The 16,477-nt window shown below is 45.1% G+C and overlaps 1 protein-coding gene across 6 annotated transcripts in view; it reads left to right on the top strand.

Moving 5' to 3' along the window:
• Window positions 1–10,551, top strand: part of maptb (microtubule-associated protein tau b) — a 63,774-nt gene extending 53,223 nt beyond the window's left edge. For 4 of the 6 annotated variants that reach the window (XM_048614705.1, XM_048614704.1, XM_048614702.1 and 1 more), the window contains 2 exons: window positions 767–879; window positions 4,168–10,551. In XM_048614705.1, the coding sequence (XP_048470662.1) occupies window positions 767–879; window positions 4,168–4,383 (329 nt within the window). In that variant the 3' untranslated portion in view covers window positions 4,384–10,551. Of the gene's footprint in view, window positions 1–766; window positions 880–3,479; window positions 3,625–4,167 lie in introns of all 6 variants that reach the window. The other 2 variants (XM_048614707.1, XM_048614706.1) reach the window with 1 other exon arrangement.
• The last annotated feature ends 5,926 nt before the right edge of the window (window positions 10,552–16,477 follow it).

The raw sequence follows: 16,477 nt of genomic DNA, 5'->3' as shown, positions 1-16,477 counted from the left end.
AGTAGGAGAGTCAGGGGGGAGGCAGAGAGTCAGTACAGGGGGAGGGGTGCCAGGGAGGGGGAGAGTCTGTGAGGGGCGAGGGAGAGTCAGTGAGGGGGTGGGGGGAGAGGGAGAGTCAGTGAGGGGGGAGCGAGTGTCAGTGAGGGGGAGATGGTGAGTCAGTTGGGGGGCTGGTGGCAAGAGTCAGGGTGGCATGGCAGCTCAGTGGTTAGCACTGCTGCCTCACACCTCACAGCACCAGGGACCTGGGTTCAATCCCACCGTTGGGAGACTGTGGAATTTGTACATTCTCCCCATGTCTGCGTGGGTTTCCTCCAGCTGCTCCGGTTTCCTCCCACAGTCCAAAGATGTGCAGGTTTGTTGGATTGGCCATGGGAAATGAAGGGTTGTAGAGATAGGGATGGGTCTGGGTGGGATGACCCTTGGAAGATAGGTGTTGACTCGATGGGCCGAATAGCCTGCTTCCACACTGTAGGGATTCAATGATTATATGATGATAGAAGGGAGGAGTGAGGCTTATGGAGATTGTTGCAGTGAGCAGGAGTGATGGAGGGATGCGGTGTGAGGAGGAGGAGGAGGAGGAGGGGGATGGGGAGGAGGAGTGACTGCAGACAATGCTATGTTTGCTTATAGTTACAGATGGAGAATGGGAACGGAGCAGCTGAACCTGTAATGAGGCAGAAATAAATCAATAAATATTGAAACTGGATGAAGTAGCTCTCAAACTAAAACTGGCAGAGAGTAATTCTCTCAATGTTCCCTTTAGGTGGTGGAAATGTGGAGATAAAATCTCAGAAGGTCGACTTTAGGGATAAAGCTCAGTCTAAAATTGGTTCAATGGACAACATCAGCCACACCCCAGGAGGGGGTACAAAAAAGGTGAGAGGTTCGACCCATCCTGGAGAGTCAGTGATACTGCGCAAAGTAGAAATGCAAACATAAAGAAAGAGCTCCACTTATACAGTACCATTCCCAGAACAGCACAAAATGCGTTACAGTCAGTCAATGACATGCCAATAAATGTAGCCAGTGTTATAACAGAACAAACAGCAGTGCAGCATAAGACATCTGATATTTCTGAAGTTGGTTGATGGTTAAATATTGACCAAGAAAGTGGGAAGATATCCTCTGCATTTCCTTGAACAATGGTGTGAAATCACTAGGTTGTCACCCTGGATTAGCACCCATCATGCACCTTCAATCTATTGTGCAAGTACAAATCTTAAAGGAAATACAGGGACAGGATACAAAGACAGATGCAGATAGGGGCAAGTGTTAGGTTAGAGACAGGTGCAAGATACAGGAACAAATGCATTTTACAGGGACTGCTGAAGATACAGTGATAGGTGCAAATACAGATATATATAGGTATGGGGACAGATGCAGGATACAGAAAAAAGGCCAAGACACAGGGACGTGTGCAAATCCAGGGATAGATTTGATATCAGGACAGATGCGGGGACGGGTGTCAGATGCAGATGAAATGCTAGGTGGAGATACAGATGGCGGTTACAGAGACACATGCAGATACAGAGACAAGTAAAGTATTAGACTCAGGTGCAAGATCCAGAGCCAGGTTCAGGATTAGAGATGAAATCAGAATAGAGATCACACAGGATACAGGCTTAATGCAGAATACAGCAACAGGTGCAGGACTGACACCGGTGCCAGACACAGAGAGAGGTTCTGTGTACAGAGTCAGATGGGGATTGCAGATACAAGTGCAGTTACAGAGATCGGTGTGATGTAAGGGAGAAGTGGAACTATAGAGACAGATGCAAGATAGAGGGATGGGTGCACAGTAAGAGATAAGTGCTGATACAGGATTGGTGCAGGTACAGACACAGGTGTAGAGTAACAGATAAGGACAGATACAGAATAAGATATAAATGGAGGGCCAGGTGAAGACAGAGAGCCAGGGCCAGGTGTATGATGCAGAGACCAGTGAGGATAATAAATAAGTGCAGATCAGAAACATGATGCAGCGTCAGGTGCAGATACAGTGACAAGTACAGATACAAGGACAAACACACAATATAAGGATAGGCTGAGGATATGATGCAGAATTAAAAAAAATTTTGTTAAAGGGATTGCATTGTTGGGGATCTCCACATTGTTACTGAGTCTTATTCTGCTGCACTTTTCCTTCTCTGTTTCATTCACTACATCATCTGCTTCTTCCATCTGTTTCCTTTACTCTGGCATCACTCTCAATCTCTGCAGCAGAGGAGAGGTTCTGGGACTTCCTGGTAACTACCTGAAATGGACGCTGCAAAAAATGTCAGCCTCAATTTCCAGTCGCCCTCTGGTAAAGATTTCCCCTTGCTGTTTATTCTCATGCAAGATAGAGTTCTGTGCATCTTGGAATCCCTACCGTGTGGAAGCAGGCCATTTGGCCCACAGCGCCCACACAGCCCCTCCGAACAGCATCCCACCAAGACCCATCGCACAACCCTGCATTTCCCATGGCTAGCCTGCGCATCTCTGAACACTACGGGCAATTTAGCATAGCCAATCTATCTAACCTGCACATCTTTGGACTGTGTGAGGAAACTGGAGCACACACAGAAAACCCATGCAGACACAGGGAGAATGTGCAAACTCCACACAAACAGTCACCTAAGGCTAGAATCGAACTCTGGTGCTGTGAGGCAGCAGTGCTAACCACTGAACCACCATGCTGCCCTATCTTGGAGACATCCAATTGCTAGTTGCTCAAACCGTGGTCTCTCGTCTCCACATAGAGACATCCTCACCACAATAAATTCCTACCAGTGATTCAATTCTGTCTGTTTTTCCCAATCTTGCACAAGCTGCTGACCTTTCTTGAAAGCTGTAGTCAGGAGATTTTTCCAAAAAGTTGGGCTTTTACTCAGGACCATGTAGAGATGTCAAGAATTAGGGACAATAACTCGCATGGTGCATTTGCCCACTGAGAGGTCCCCACTTTGCTAAGGGGCACTGCATTATTACCAGATTTCCCTCCCTCCCCAAGCACCTTTGACCTTTGCAGTAGCAATGTTTTCTTTTTCCTGGTGCAGGGTTAAGACCAACAGTGCTGCCTGCTAGCAATATTCCCTGAGGCTGCAGGCATCTGAGACAGCTTGCTATCCATTCCAAGGAAATCGAGTAAATTCTAGAAATAGATGATGAGTGACCCTCCATCAGGCCCAGACTGCTTTACCTGAGACATTAACCATCTGTTTCCACATCAGACAGTATTTCTGACCCAGGGGAGCTGTTTGTGAGATGCCTGGACAGCTGCAACCAGATGTGATTCAGTTGTGGACCTCTCTTCCCATTGGAAAGGGCAGGTTTGTGAAGACTAACCTCACTCCCAGGAAACCTCAAAACCCTCATCCCAGAGTTTCCCTTCTTCTTTGCTTGTACTTTAGAGTCTAATTGAGCAAGTTAATATTTTTTTAAAACTGAGTTTAAGGATGATGATGTATTGTGTACCACCCTGATTTCATTTATAGAAAGAGAACAGGAAGGAAGAAGCAGTGAATGAAACAGTTGAGAACTGTATCAGTGATACACCTGCACAAGTGCCTGTTTCAGGTGTGACTGATTCCTGTGAGTTACACACAACCCCGAACCGGGACACACAGGCAGACAAGACGTGTGAGTGAAACCATCGCAGCCTCTCGTCTAGAAGTGTCTCTGTTACTCTATCACAAAGTTATTCTAAAAGCTGGATTCAGTTTTGGGAGTGTTCTGTCAGTTATCCACAGCCAGCAGTATTCTGAGTGGAATTTGCTCAGCTTTGATTCCATATCCAGGCAGTATCCACAGTGAACATCAGATCTGACCCAAGTGCTGAATTTGAAGAGAAACAATCACAACACAGAGAGCTCAAACACCCACTAGGCCTGGCCAGCGGTCTCCAGAAGGTGCACACAGAGCCATGGGGAGGCAATGAGACCCTGGATGACAGAGAGAATCCGAGAATCAAACCTGGCATAGGAGGCCTGGGAGGGTGCGGAATCTGGGGGTGTTGTGTCAGGGTTGGCGAGTTGTGGGACTTTTGTTGGGTTGGGGGCGGGGAGGGGCTGTTTGTGCTTGTTATTTGTCAGGGTGGTGATTGGGTGACTGTTGTTGGTTTGTGTACAGAATGTTTGTCCTACTTGATACGTGACACTGACACAATCATCCTCCTCTCTCCAGATTGAATCTCACAAGCTGACTTTCCGTGAGACAGCCAAATCTCGCACAGATCATGGTGCAGAAATTGTCTACAAATCCCCGACCATTTCCAATGAAGGCTCCCCACGCCGCCTCAGTAATGTGTCCTCCACCAGCAGCATCAACATGGTGGAGTCGCCACAGCTTGCTACTCTCGCTGACCAGGTCTCAGCCTCTCTGGCTAAACAGGGTTTGTGACTGTTGCTTGAAAAGCCCTCCTTCCTTCACAGCAGTTTGCAGGTGTCTAACATGAACTGGTGTCGGACCATCCTGAGCCCTCTCTATCTCGCTCCTTGCACTGTCCTCTGAAGCATTCGGTCCGACTAAGTCAAAATATCTGGCCATTTACAGACAGTGATGCTTTGTTGTATTTTGTATGCCCTTGCACGCCCAATGTGTTAACTCCTGATCTGCGATCCTTTAGGCTTTGTGAGAAGACTAGCACTTGAGGTGTGGTTAGTCCCTTTATTTAGAGATTTGGGGGTCCAAGTACAGAAAGCACTAAAAGCAAGTGGGCAGGTACAAAAATAAATTTAATATATGAATAGAATTTTGATTTTTGTTTCAAGCAGCTGAAATACGGAGGGGTGGGAGTTATGTTGCAGATGTGTGAAGTATTGGTTAAACCACATGTAGAGTAACTGCTCAGTTTTGGACACTGTACCACAGGAAGGAGATAGTGTCCTCAGAGAGAGTGCATTTGCTCTTCCAGCAAATTGATAGTGCAGTTAAAATGGCTGTGTAAAGTGAGAATGTGTTACACAGATAAGGATGCTATTCCCTTGAATGTAGAAGTTAAGATGGTGTTTAATTGATGTTTGATTATTGATGATGATTATAGGAGTTGAGAGAAAAAGTATTTGTTCTGGTGGGGACTGGGGAATGAAGGGGCTAAAGCTCAAAGTGGTCAGGAATCCCGTCTCTCAAAGTGAAGTAGAAATAGGGACTCTCTTCAACCACAAGCTTTTGAAATTGGTGTCAACGGATAAGTTCAAATCTCAGACTGTTATAGTTTTGTTAAGACAGTGTTAAGTATGATATGACCAATGTGGGTAAATGAAGTTAAGATATAGATCAGCAATGAGCTGGTTGGATGGTGGAGTCAGTGGAAGACTCTCCTCCTCTTTGTGTTCCCTGTTGCGTGTCTCCTGGTAGTGATCGCACTCTGCCTTATCCAATGGGACACACAACGCTGTGCAGTTTACCCCAGGTTTGTGAGCATTGCTGCCAAGACCCAAACTCCCTTCCGAATCGCTGAAGTAAGAGTTCTGAAATCAGCATACCTTGGGTGTGACCTACAGTCTGTCTTCTCAACATCAAGAACCCTAAGAGCTTTACTTAAAGGGTGTTTTTTTCTGAACGGCGTTTAGTATTTTGTATTTTGTGTGAGGAACAGCTTTCTGAAATCGCCCCTGGAAGAGCCTGGCTCGGATTTAAGATTCTGCCCCTTGTTCCTACCAGAGAAAACTGTCTGTCTGTCCACCCTGTCGAATCCTTTGATTATATTAAATATTCTGTTATGTGGCCTTTAATCTTCTCTACTCAAAGGACTACAAGTCTGGTGAATGCAGCCTGTTCTCATAGTTTTCCACTTTCAGCCCTGGTCCAGTTCTGGTGACACTGATCAATTTAAGCAGCATGTGGGAAATGACAGACTGTCCTGTTCAGTGGCACCTCGCAGTTCTTACTGTTCAAATTTAGCGCAGTGTAAAACTGACAGAACAGCCAGACAGGCCCAGACACCCCTCCCTACACTCTCCAGACAGGCCCAGACCCCCCTCCCCACACTCTCCAAACCAGCCTAAACACTCCTCCCCTACACTCTCCAGACTGGCCCAGATACCCTTCCCCCAACATTCCAAACTGGCCCAGACACCCCTCCCCACAGTCTCCAAACCAGCCCAAACACCCCACCGCCAGACTGGCCCAGACAGCCCTCCTCCCACTCTCTAGACAGGCCCATCCACCCCTCCCCCAAAAGTTTGTCTGGCACCCACTGAACGCCGACCTCTTCACTATGATTAGTTTTATCTGGTATGTGTTTTTCAGCCTGTGTTTCAGATGCAGTCTGAGTTGATTTGATTGAGTTCAGTCGGTGCTACGATACATGAGGTTGACCGTGGAGTGTGATCCAATTTGTGTCTCATTGAACTTAACTGGTCAAGGGGTCAACGGTCAAACAAGTATGGGTCTGAACACCTTGGACCATGGTTTAAAATTAAGTGCCGTCATCACAATATGGGTCAGGGGAGGGCAGTGAGCACAACATTGCTATCCACACAACTATCAGGGTATCATTGATGGCCTGGCATAGCCGCAACAAAAAGACTTACCTCAACCTGAAGCTTCTCGGACTGAAAAGAGATAAAATGTCATGTTTTGATTTAATTTATACTTTATAAAATCCTCATCGACAACCCCTTAACTCTGGCTACATTAACCCATTCAACCCAAGGTGGGATGTGGTCATCATCGAAAAGTCCAACATTCATTGATTAAACAGAATGTCCAACTTGGCCATTTCAGAAGGTGGCCAAGGAGGGCCTGGAGTCACATGTAGGACTCACCAGGTAAGGACGGCAGATTTCCCTCCTTAAAGGATATGAGTGAACCAGTTCAGGGTTTTTGACAATCAATGATCATTTGATCGTCACCATTGCTGAGACTGGCTATATATTCCACCTTTATTCATTAATTAAATTTAAATTTCAATGCTGCCACAATGAGATTTGAATCCATTGCCCTCAGAGATTTGTTATCACTACATCACTGTCTACTCAATGCTGATGTCAGGATATCGAAAGATTCAGTGGAAGTTATGGGCTGTTTGAATTTCTCATTGTGCTTTCATTACAACACCTAAACTCCTTGATTAGATTCCAGTCTGTGCCCCACCGAAACCTCTTACTAATATTCTGATGTGTAACTCACATCAGGGTATCAGTTATTCTACACAACCCACCTATAAACCCTGTGCCCTCAGTCATTTGCACTCATATTGTGCATATGCTAGTCTTTCATTTGCTATGTGTTATGGAAGATTTTTTTGTAACTGGATGATATTTTCTCCAGCTTTGTCCTTTATGGTAAGGGTATGACCCCAGCAGGTTCAGGTTGCACTATCTATTTAAGGAGGGCAGATTAAGAATGTGCTTTTTAGATGTTGTAACCATATCTCAGCTTTAATCTGGCTGTGAACTGCACTCTCCAGTGACCTCTCTCTCTACAGTGATCCCTCACTCACCAGTGATTTCTCTCCCTCTAGTGATTTATATTTTCAGTGATCTCACTGCCCAGTTATCTTTCTGTCCAGTGAATTCTCTCTCCAGTGATCTTTCTGTCAAATGAGCTCTCTCTTCAATGATTATTTGCTGAGACATAAAGTTTAAGAGCAGGAAAGTAATGCTCAAACTGTGTGTGACATTGGGTTAGGCCCCAACTAGAATATTATGTGCAGTACTGAAATTCACATTATAAGAGGGATGTGATTGTAATGGAGACATGCTGAGGAGATTTACCAGGATGTTGCCTGGACTGTAGAGTTTCAGTTATGAAGAGAGATTGGACAGACTGGGGTTGTTTTCCTTTAGAGCAGAGGAGACTGAGGGGGTGACATGATTGAGATGTATAAGATTATAAGGGGCATAGATAGGGTAGAAGGGAAGAAACCTTCCCCTTGATGGAGGGATCAGTGACCATGGAGTGGCGATTTAAGGTAGAAAGTTTAGAGAAGATATGAGGAAATCTTTCTTTAACCGCATGGGTGGTGGGGAATCTGAAACTCACTGCCTGTAAGGGTGGTAGAAGCAGAAGACCTTATAACATTGAAGAAGTATTTAGATGTTTCTTGCAATTCCAAGGCATACAAGGCATTGGGCCAAGTGCTGGAAATGAGATTAAAGTAGTTAGGTATTCTTTCTGTGATGGGCATAGACTTGATGGGCTGAAGGGCCTTTTTCTGTGCAATCGACCTTGATGACCTGCGGTCTTTCTGTTTAGTGATCACTCTCTCCAGTGATCTCTCTCTCTCTCTCTCCAGTGATCTCTCTCTGCAGTGAACTCTCCCTTTCTAGTGAAGTCTATGCTTTTTCTCTCTCTCTGATGCTCTCTCTGTCTCCAGTGCTAAGTGCTTCCTGTCTCCCTCCAGTGCTGTCTGTCTCCAGTGGTCTCTTTCTCTTCAGTGCTTGCTCTTTCTCTCTCTCTCTGTCTCTCTCTCTCTCCAGTACTCTCTCTCGCTGTCTCCAGTGCTTGCTCTCAAAAGTGCTCGCTCTCTTTCACTCCAGTGCTTTCTCTCTCTCTCTCTCTCTCTCTCCAGTACACTCTCTCTCCCTAGTGAGCTCTCTCTCCAGTTGTCACTCTCCAGTATTGTCCAATGACCTCAATGCCATTGATGACAATTGATTTTCAGGATAGTTCTGGTGGCTGTGAATGAGGATTTAGATGAGAAATGCCCTGAGAGCAGACTAACTAGTTGTTAGTGCCCTTTACAGGGTGTTGGATCACTGCCCGTCCCACAGTAAGCAAGCAACCCCAAGAGTTTCCAGGAGAGAGCAGATTGTGTTTTTACTGTAGTGAAAATGGACCTCTATCTGAACAGCTAACTGGAGCTAACTGGCTCCTCATGCCTCTGTCACTGATCCCAAGAAAGGGTTTTGAGAAGATCTCTCATTAACTGAGAGTGAAGTCTGAGGAAGTGACCAATTTTTACAGAGCAGACTAAGGAGTCATTAGAAAGACAAGAGACCTGACCTAGATGGTAATGGGATGATTAATAAACTGACAGCACAGCCAGCCATTCAGACCAATGATTCCAAATCCACAATTGCCAGCTTCCTTCGTAATGACTGCTTCACATTATTTCTTTCCCCTCCATTCCCTTCTCCCTAAGGTATATATGGAGCCTACCGTTCCATGAGTACCAGTTAATTAATTCAACCACTGCATGTAAAGCCAACTGCAAACCTCACCCCCCACATCCCCCCACCCCCGCACCAAGGGTGACTCCTCATGCTGGTGTCAGGCAATGGGCTATGATGTTGATCCCACTGCAACTGTTTGTCAGTTGTCACTGCCGGAAACTATTACTGTGCTCAAGTTCAATACATTGTATTTGATTGTCTTAATATTTGTGGAAAAGCTTTCTCAGTGTAGTATCCAAATTCAGAAATGTGATGAGTATATTGTAATTAGCTGGTGTTGAATGAGCAGAAATAGCCGTGGAATGAGGCAGACAGAACTGATAGAAGCCTGCACAGCACGGACTTTGCTGCACCTCTTGCTTTAGAAAGATCAACCCTTACTCATGGTCAGTAACCAATTGCATCTAAACCACTTCTTGTCAAATGATTAAATCAACTTCTTTAAATCTGAAATTGCTCATCCCTGCAGCGACTCACAGGAGCTCATGATATGCTGTAGTTAGCTGAACATTTCTGATTGGAGCACTCCCATCAAGTGGGATGAGGTTCTGTGCTGGGAGCTGAAAGATGCTGTTTCAGAAATCTGAATGAAGCTGGAATCACTGGGCAGATGTTCATTTTAGCCACTCCTGTTTTGGCTGTTCAGCAGGATTGTGGCAGAAATACTGTTCAAAGGCTAAATGGAGTTTCCTCTGCACTCTGATGAGATTGCACGAGCGAAGTGAGAGTAACTGTGAGGAATATCTGGCCAATCTTTTCTCCAATTTGATCACTAATTCTATGACTTGCAGATTGCATCAATTTACTTTGAGTCGATTGCTACAATTGACAAATTTATTGATTCACTTTTAAACAATCAGTGATTATTCAGTAAATTATGAGCTGCTCTTGTCTCAGTGTTGGGGAGGTACCTGTTTCAGTGAAGGAACCCCTTGTTTGGACAGGCTGATTCAACAGGTGGATCACTTACCAATCCTGGAGATTCTTGGTGCTGAGAGACCGACTGAGAGCAGGATAAAGGTGTCCAAAGTGACTTCTTGTGCTCACTGTCAACATTGAGTCTTGTAGCAACTTTCAGGCTCCACATTTCTGTAAAAGGGCTGAGGAAATAGGAGTAGCAGGGTTTGGAAGAGGCCATTAGACCATCCAAACTGATCTCTTTGAACAGACCTTTCTTCTCATCCTACTCTAGGTTTTTTTCTGGGCTCAGGCAGGTTAGTGCCAAAATGAAGGTATGTTTAGTGGCAGCTGCATATTGTTTCTTAAAGCTTGCTCTTTGAGGTGTGAGACATGGTATTTTAATCCCGATGGTAACATCTTTGCTAATGTTCAGTGGCTTTGCTTCGTGTCTGTGATGTTCATTGCTGTAACTGTTTTAATCACTGGTTTACATTGATAATCGTTGCTGTAAAAGTAAAAGTTTGGAAATAAAGTCTGTGTAACAACTTGTACGGCTTCTTGTCTGTTAATTGTCTCTTTGTGAATGTACCAGGATGTCATAAAATCCTAAACTGAGTTTTGAGTGATCCTCAGTTTTAAGAGAGTGCTGTAGTAAGCAATGGTGAGATATCAAAGACAGATGAGGATTTCATCAGCAGGTAAGCTGCAGCAGGGTGACAGTAGGTATCCAGAGGTTTGGACTCAGAAGCAGGTATTGTTGTTTGAGCAGTTCTGTAGAGACACAAAGTCCCACACCCAACACTCTGGATTTGTTGGCCTCCACTGATTCCTGGTCCCGCAAAGCTTTGATTTTAAAATTTTCTTCCTTGTTTTCAAATTCTTCTCAATCTCTGTTACCTCCTTTAGCATCACATCCCCCAAGGTTCCTGTGCTACTGCAGTTCTAGACTCTTGAGTATTTTCAATGTTAATCACTCCATCATGAATGGTGGGTCATGCCTGCCATTGCCTAGGATCCCAAGCTCTGGCATTCCCTCCCTACACCTCTCTTTGCCTTTAAGATGCTCTTTAAAAATGACTTCATTGAGCAAGCTTTTGATAATATGTCCTAATATTCTCCTTCTGTGGTTCAGTGGTCAGCTAATGTTTACATATGCACCTGTGGGGCACTTCGCAACATTAAAGGTAGTACATGAATTCAGGTTACTATTGTTGATCAGAAAGCAAGAGTTGGACTCGGAGTTGAGATCAGCAGAATGATTCATGCTGAATAAATCAGGGATACATTCAGGACACAGCTTATTCTGCATCGGTATCCATACTCTGTACCAAATACATAAAAAAATAACCTAACTGTAGGAAACATGGGGCCAATTATGATCCAGTAAGATGTCACAAACTTTACCACAGGCAATAGTAGAATTTGTTTCACCTGTCCATTTATTTCCTCCCTCCCCAGTATCCAAGGCCCTGATCACACCTTCCAGGTGAAGCAGCACTTTACCTGCACGTCCCACAATCTAATCTACTGCATTCACTGCTCACAATGTGGTCTCCTCTACATTGGGGGAATGAAGAGCAGACTAGGTAACTGCTTCATAGGACAACTACAGTCTGTATGCAAAAAGGCCCTAAATTTCCAGTTGCCTGGCATTTCGACACACCAGCCTGCTCCCTGGCCAATATCTATGTCCCAGGCTTGTTGCAGTGCTCCAGTGAAGCTCAGTGCAATCTGGAAGAACATCACCTCATTTTCTGCTTGGGAACCTTGCAGTCTACTGGAATTAATATTGAGTCCAACAATTTTAGGGTCTGAATACCTTTCCCCATGTTTTCTCCCACCCCCACACGCCAGCCATTGACTCACATAGACTGCTAATGCACTCAACCCATTGTCAATCATCAATAGTCTCCATTAGCAGCTATTCATTCCCCCAGACTGACCTTTAACCACTCCTTTGTCTGTCCAACCATTTTTCTCTCTCTTTAGGCTCTGTCTCCACTTATTTACTTCCTGCCCCCCTTCCCTCTCACCCTATTTTCTGTACAAAATCTATTCCTGTCCCTGTTAACTCTTGATTTCTCTCCATAGATGCTGCCAGACCTGCTGAGATTTTTCCAGCAATTTCTGCTTTTGTTTTACTGCTGTTGGTTTAACTTTCCATCGTATCAACAAATCATTCTGTGGGACCTTGTACATCCATCCATGAGGTACTCATTAGAAAGGTGGCACCACTGACAGTGCAGAACTTTTCAGAACTGCCAGGAGGTATCAATCTATGTTGTACACAGAGGTTCCTGAAATGGAAATTAATCCACAAGCTGTTCATACTAGGACACAATGACATCACTTAGAATGGAGTTTTCTGATCTGGTCAGTGGTCAGGAGGGCATGAACGTGAGTGAGGTAGGTAAGGGGAGCCAGAGTACAGGGGTGTCAGCCTCTACCATTGTCCAATATGTTTGAGGTTCCCTCAGCCTGTTTTGGATCAGAGTGGAGCTGCACAGTGAATGACAAAATGACCATGACCCTGGGGACAATAACAGAGAATGTAGGAATAATAGGGGATAGTGTGGTGATAGGGACTGACACTATTCTCTACAGCAAAGAGCGAGAGTCCGATGGATGAATTGCCTGCCCAGTGTCAGAGACATCTGTTCAGGGCTGGAGAGAAACTTGCAGTGGGAAGGGGAGGATCCAATTGTCACGATCCACGTAACTACTAACAACATAGGTAGAACTAGAAAGAAGATTCTACGTAGACAATATGAAGAGTAAGAAATTTCAAATGTTATAATTTCTTTATTACATCTCTGGATGTTTGATGACTGGCACAGACACAAGAGGCTGAAGGGCCTCTTTCCTTGCTGTAATAACTCTATGACTACCTGAGCCCTGTGCAAATCGATATAGGGTGCATAAAATTAGATGAATAATTAGCTCCAGGACTAGACTGGGAGACGTGGGTTCAGGTTAGTGGGTCACTGACACCAGAACTAGGGAAAAATAGGGCTTTACCATTGGGCCAGCCTACACTAGAACTGTGCTAGGGCCAGTGTTACAAACTGCATATGTAGCGAAGTAGACAGGATTATGAACTAAAACAAAATTGCTGGAAAAGCTCGGCAGGTCTGGCAGCATCTGTGAAGGAGAAAACAGAGTTAACATTTTGAGTCCAGTGACCCTTCCTCAGAACTGATGGTGGCTAGGAAAATGTCAACTTATATGCAGAAAAAGAAGGGGAGGGGGATGGGGTAGGGAGTAATCGATAGGATAGAGCCTAAAGAGAGAGAAGAGCAGTTGGACAGACAAAGATTTGATAACGCTCAGGCTGGGAGGGTGAATAGTTGTTAATGGGGACTATTAGTGACTAATAACAGGTAGTGTATAATGGCAGGCTTTGTGGTAACAAGGCCTGGTGTGTGGAGTAGGGGCCTGGGAAATAGGAGAGTTTAGGCCCTAAAATTATTGAACTTGATATCGAGTCCAGAGGGCTGCAGGGTCCCCACGTGGAAATGAGGTGTGGTTCTTCTAGCTTCACTGGACCACTGCCAGGGAACAAGGTGGTATGTTAAAGTGGCAGGCAACGGGTAATTCAAGGTCTTTTTCGTGAGCAGAATGTAGATGTTCTGCGAGGCAGCCACCCAATCTACGCTTCCTTTCCCCAATGTAGAAGAGACCACATTGTAAGCAGCGAATGCAACAGACTAAATTGTGGGAAGTGCAGGTGAAGTGTTACTTCACCTGGAAGGTATGTTTGGGCCCATGGATACTGGAGAGGGAGGAGGTAAATGGGCAGGTGTTGCACCTTCGTCGGTAACAGGGGAAGGTGCCATAGGGCTGTGGGGGTGTTTTGGGGGTGAAAGAAGTGTGGACCAGGGTGTCCCGGAGGGAACGGTCTCTGCGGAAGGCAGACAAGGGAGGGGAGGGGAGTATGTGTCTGGTGGTGGCATCTTGCTGGAGGTGGCGGAACTGGCACCTGATGATCTTCTGGATATGGATGCTGGTGGGATGGTAGGTAAGGGCAAGGGGAACCCTATCGCTGTTGCGGGAGGGAACAGAAGGGGTTGAGGGCGGAAGTGCAGGAGATGGATCTGAGCTCATCAGATGAGGCCAACTTCGACAAGAGAGCCTCCAAAATGTCCACCTTCTTCCTCAACCGAGGATTCCACAGCTCCGTTGTCGACAGGGTCCTCAACCAGGTCTGACCCGTCTCCCGCACTTCCGCCCTCACCCCTTCTCTTCCCTCCCGCAACAGCGATAGGGTTCCCTTTGTCCTTACCTACCATCCCACCAGCATCCACATCCAGAAGATCATCAGGCGCCATTTCCGCCACCTCCAGCGAGATGCCACCACCAGACACATATTCCCCTCCCTACCTTGTCCGCCTTCCGCAGGGACTGTTCCCTCCAGGACACCCTGGTCCACACTTCCTTCACCCCCAACACACCCCCACAGCCCTATGGCACCTTCCCCTGTTACCATCGAAGGTGCAACACCTGCCCATTTAGCTCATCCCTCCCCAGTATCCATGGAGCCAAACATACCTTCCAGGTGAAGCAACAATTCACCTGCACTTCCCACAATCTAGTCACTACATTTGCTGCTCACAATGTGGTCTCCTCTACATTGGGGAAACAAAGCGTAGACTGGGTGACCGCTTCGCAGAACATCTACGTTCTGCTCACAAAAAAGACCCTGAGCTACCCGTTGCCTGCCACTTTAACACACCACCCTGCTCCCTGACCAACATCTCTGTCTCTGGCTTGCTGCAGTGTTCTAGTGAAACTCAACACAAGCTGGAAGAACCACACCTCATTTTCCGCTTGGGGACCCTGCAGCCCTCCGGACTCAATATCAAGTTCAATAATTTTAGGGCCTAAACTCTCCCATGTCCCAGCCCCCTACACCACACCAGGCCTTGTTACCACATAGCCTGTCATTATACACTACCTGTTACTAGTCACTAATAGTCCCCATTAACAACTATTCACCCTCCCAGCCTGAGCGTTATCAATTCTTTGTCTGTCCAACTGCTCTTCTCTCTCTTTAGGCTCTATCCTATCGATTACTCCCTACCCCATCCCCTCCCCTTTTTTCTGCATATAATTTGACGTTTTCCTGGCCACCATCAGTTCTGAGGAAGAGTCACCGGACCCGAAATATTAACTCTATTTTTTCCTTTACTGATTTTGCCAGACCTGCTGAGTTTTTCCAGCAACTTTGTTTTTGTTCTTGATTTACAGCATCCGCAGTTCTTTTGGTTTTTCTTTTTCATAGGGTTATGAACTAAATTGTGGGGCCAATGGATGAAATAAAGAAGGACATTAAAGAGTGGAGGTATGTTAGGAGAGGATGATAATAATGTGAGAAATGAGGGTCAGGGAATGACTGGAAAAGACAAGAAAAAAACTTAGGAATACACCAGCAATCAAGACAATGTATTACAAAGATATTAAAAAGACAAAACTAAAGTCCCTGTATCTGAATGTGTGTAGCATTCATTAAAAAGTTATAACATACACTGAAGTAAGTAGATATAATTGGATAGCTGTGGTAGAATTGTGGCTGCAAGGTGACAAGGATTGGGGTCCAAATATTGAGAGGTTCATGACATTCAAGAAGAATTAAAAGCTAGATAAAGGTGGCAGGATAGCTTTGTTAATCAAGAATGACATTTGTGCAATTGTTATAAATGACCTTGTTTCAGGGGACCAGAATGTAGAATCAGTTTGGTTGGAAATGAGGAATTATAGGTTAAAGATGTTACTAGTGAGAATAGTGCCAAGGCCCCTAACTACAATGGAGGACACCCTATACAAGAAGAAATATTTAGCACTTGTGATAAAAGAGGACTGTATCTACATTTAAACTAGAAAGATCATTTTGGCAGTCACAGCCTGAATGAGGAGTTCAGATAATGGTTTTGAGATTGTTTCTTCGAACCACACATTCTGGAAACAACAAGAAAACAAGTTATATCAGACTTGGAATTGTGTCATGGGACAGAAATAATGACCTCAGAGTAAAGGCAGCTCGAGGGAGCAGCAACCAGAATCTGATTGAATTTTACAATCTAGTTTGAAAGGGAGAAGTTTGGGACTGACGCTTGTATTTTAAACTTAAATAAGGGCAATTATATGGGCATGAAAGCTGAGTGAGCTGAAGTGAACAGCACATAATCAAATAGTTTCATTGGATGCTTCCTTTTATTGTGTGAGGCATTGAAAATAAAAGTAAGAAGTTATCCTTCAGTTAGACAGGGCATTGGTGAGACTACATCTCGAATGTAGTGTGCAGTTGGCTTCCTTATGTAAAGAAGATATAAATCCATTGGAGGTGCTTCAGAAGCGATTTACTAAACTGATCACAGCAAAAACAAATTTGCTGGAAAAGCTTAGCAGGTCTGGCAGCATCTGTGAAGGAAAAAAGAGTTTCGGGTCCAGTGACCCTTCCTCAGGTACCTGGAGTG

This window comes from Rhincodon typus, chromosome 30 (genome assembly GCF_021869965.1).
Source record: "Rhincodon typus isolate 14 chromosome 30, sRhiTyp1.1, whole genome shotgun sequence".
In the NCBI taxonomy this organism is placed as follows: Eukaryota; Metazoa; Chordata; class Chondrichthyes; order Orectolobiformes; family Rhincodontidae; genus Rhincodon; species Rhincodon typus.
The sequence above is the reverse complement of the archived record's forward strand: the minus strand, read 5'-3'. Positions and strand labels throughout refer to the sequence as shown.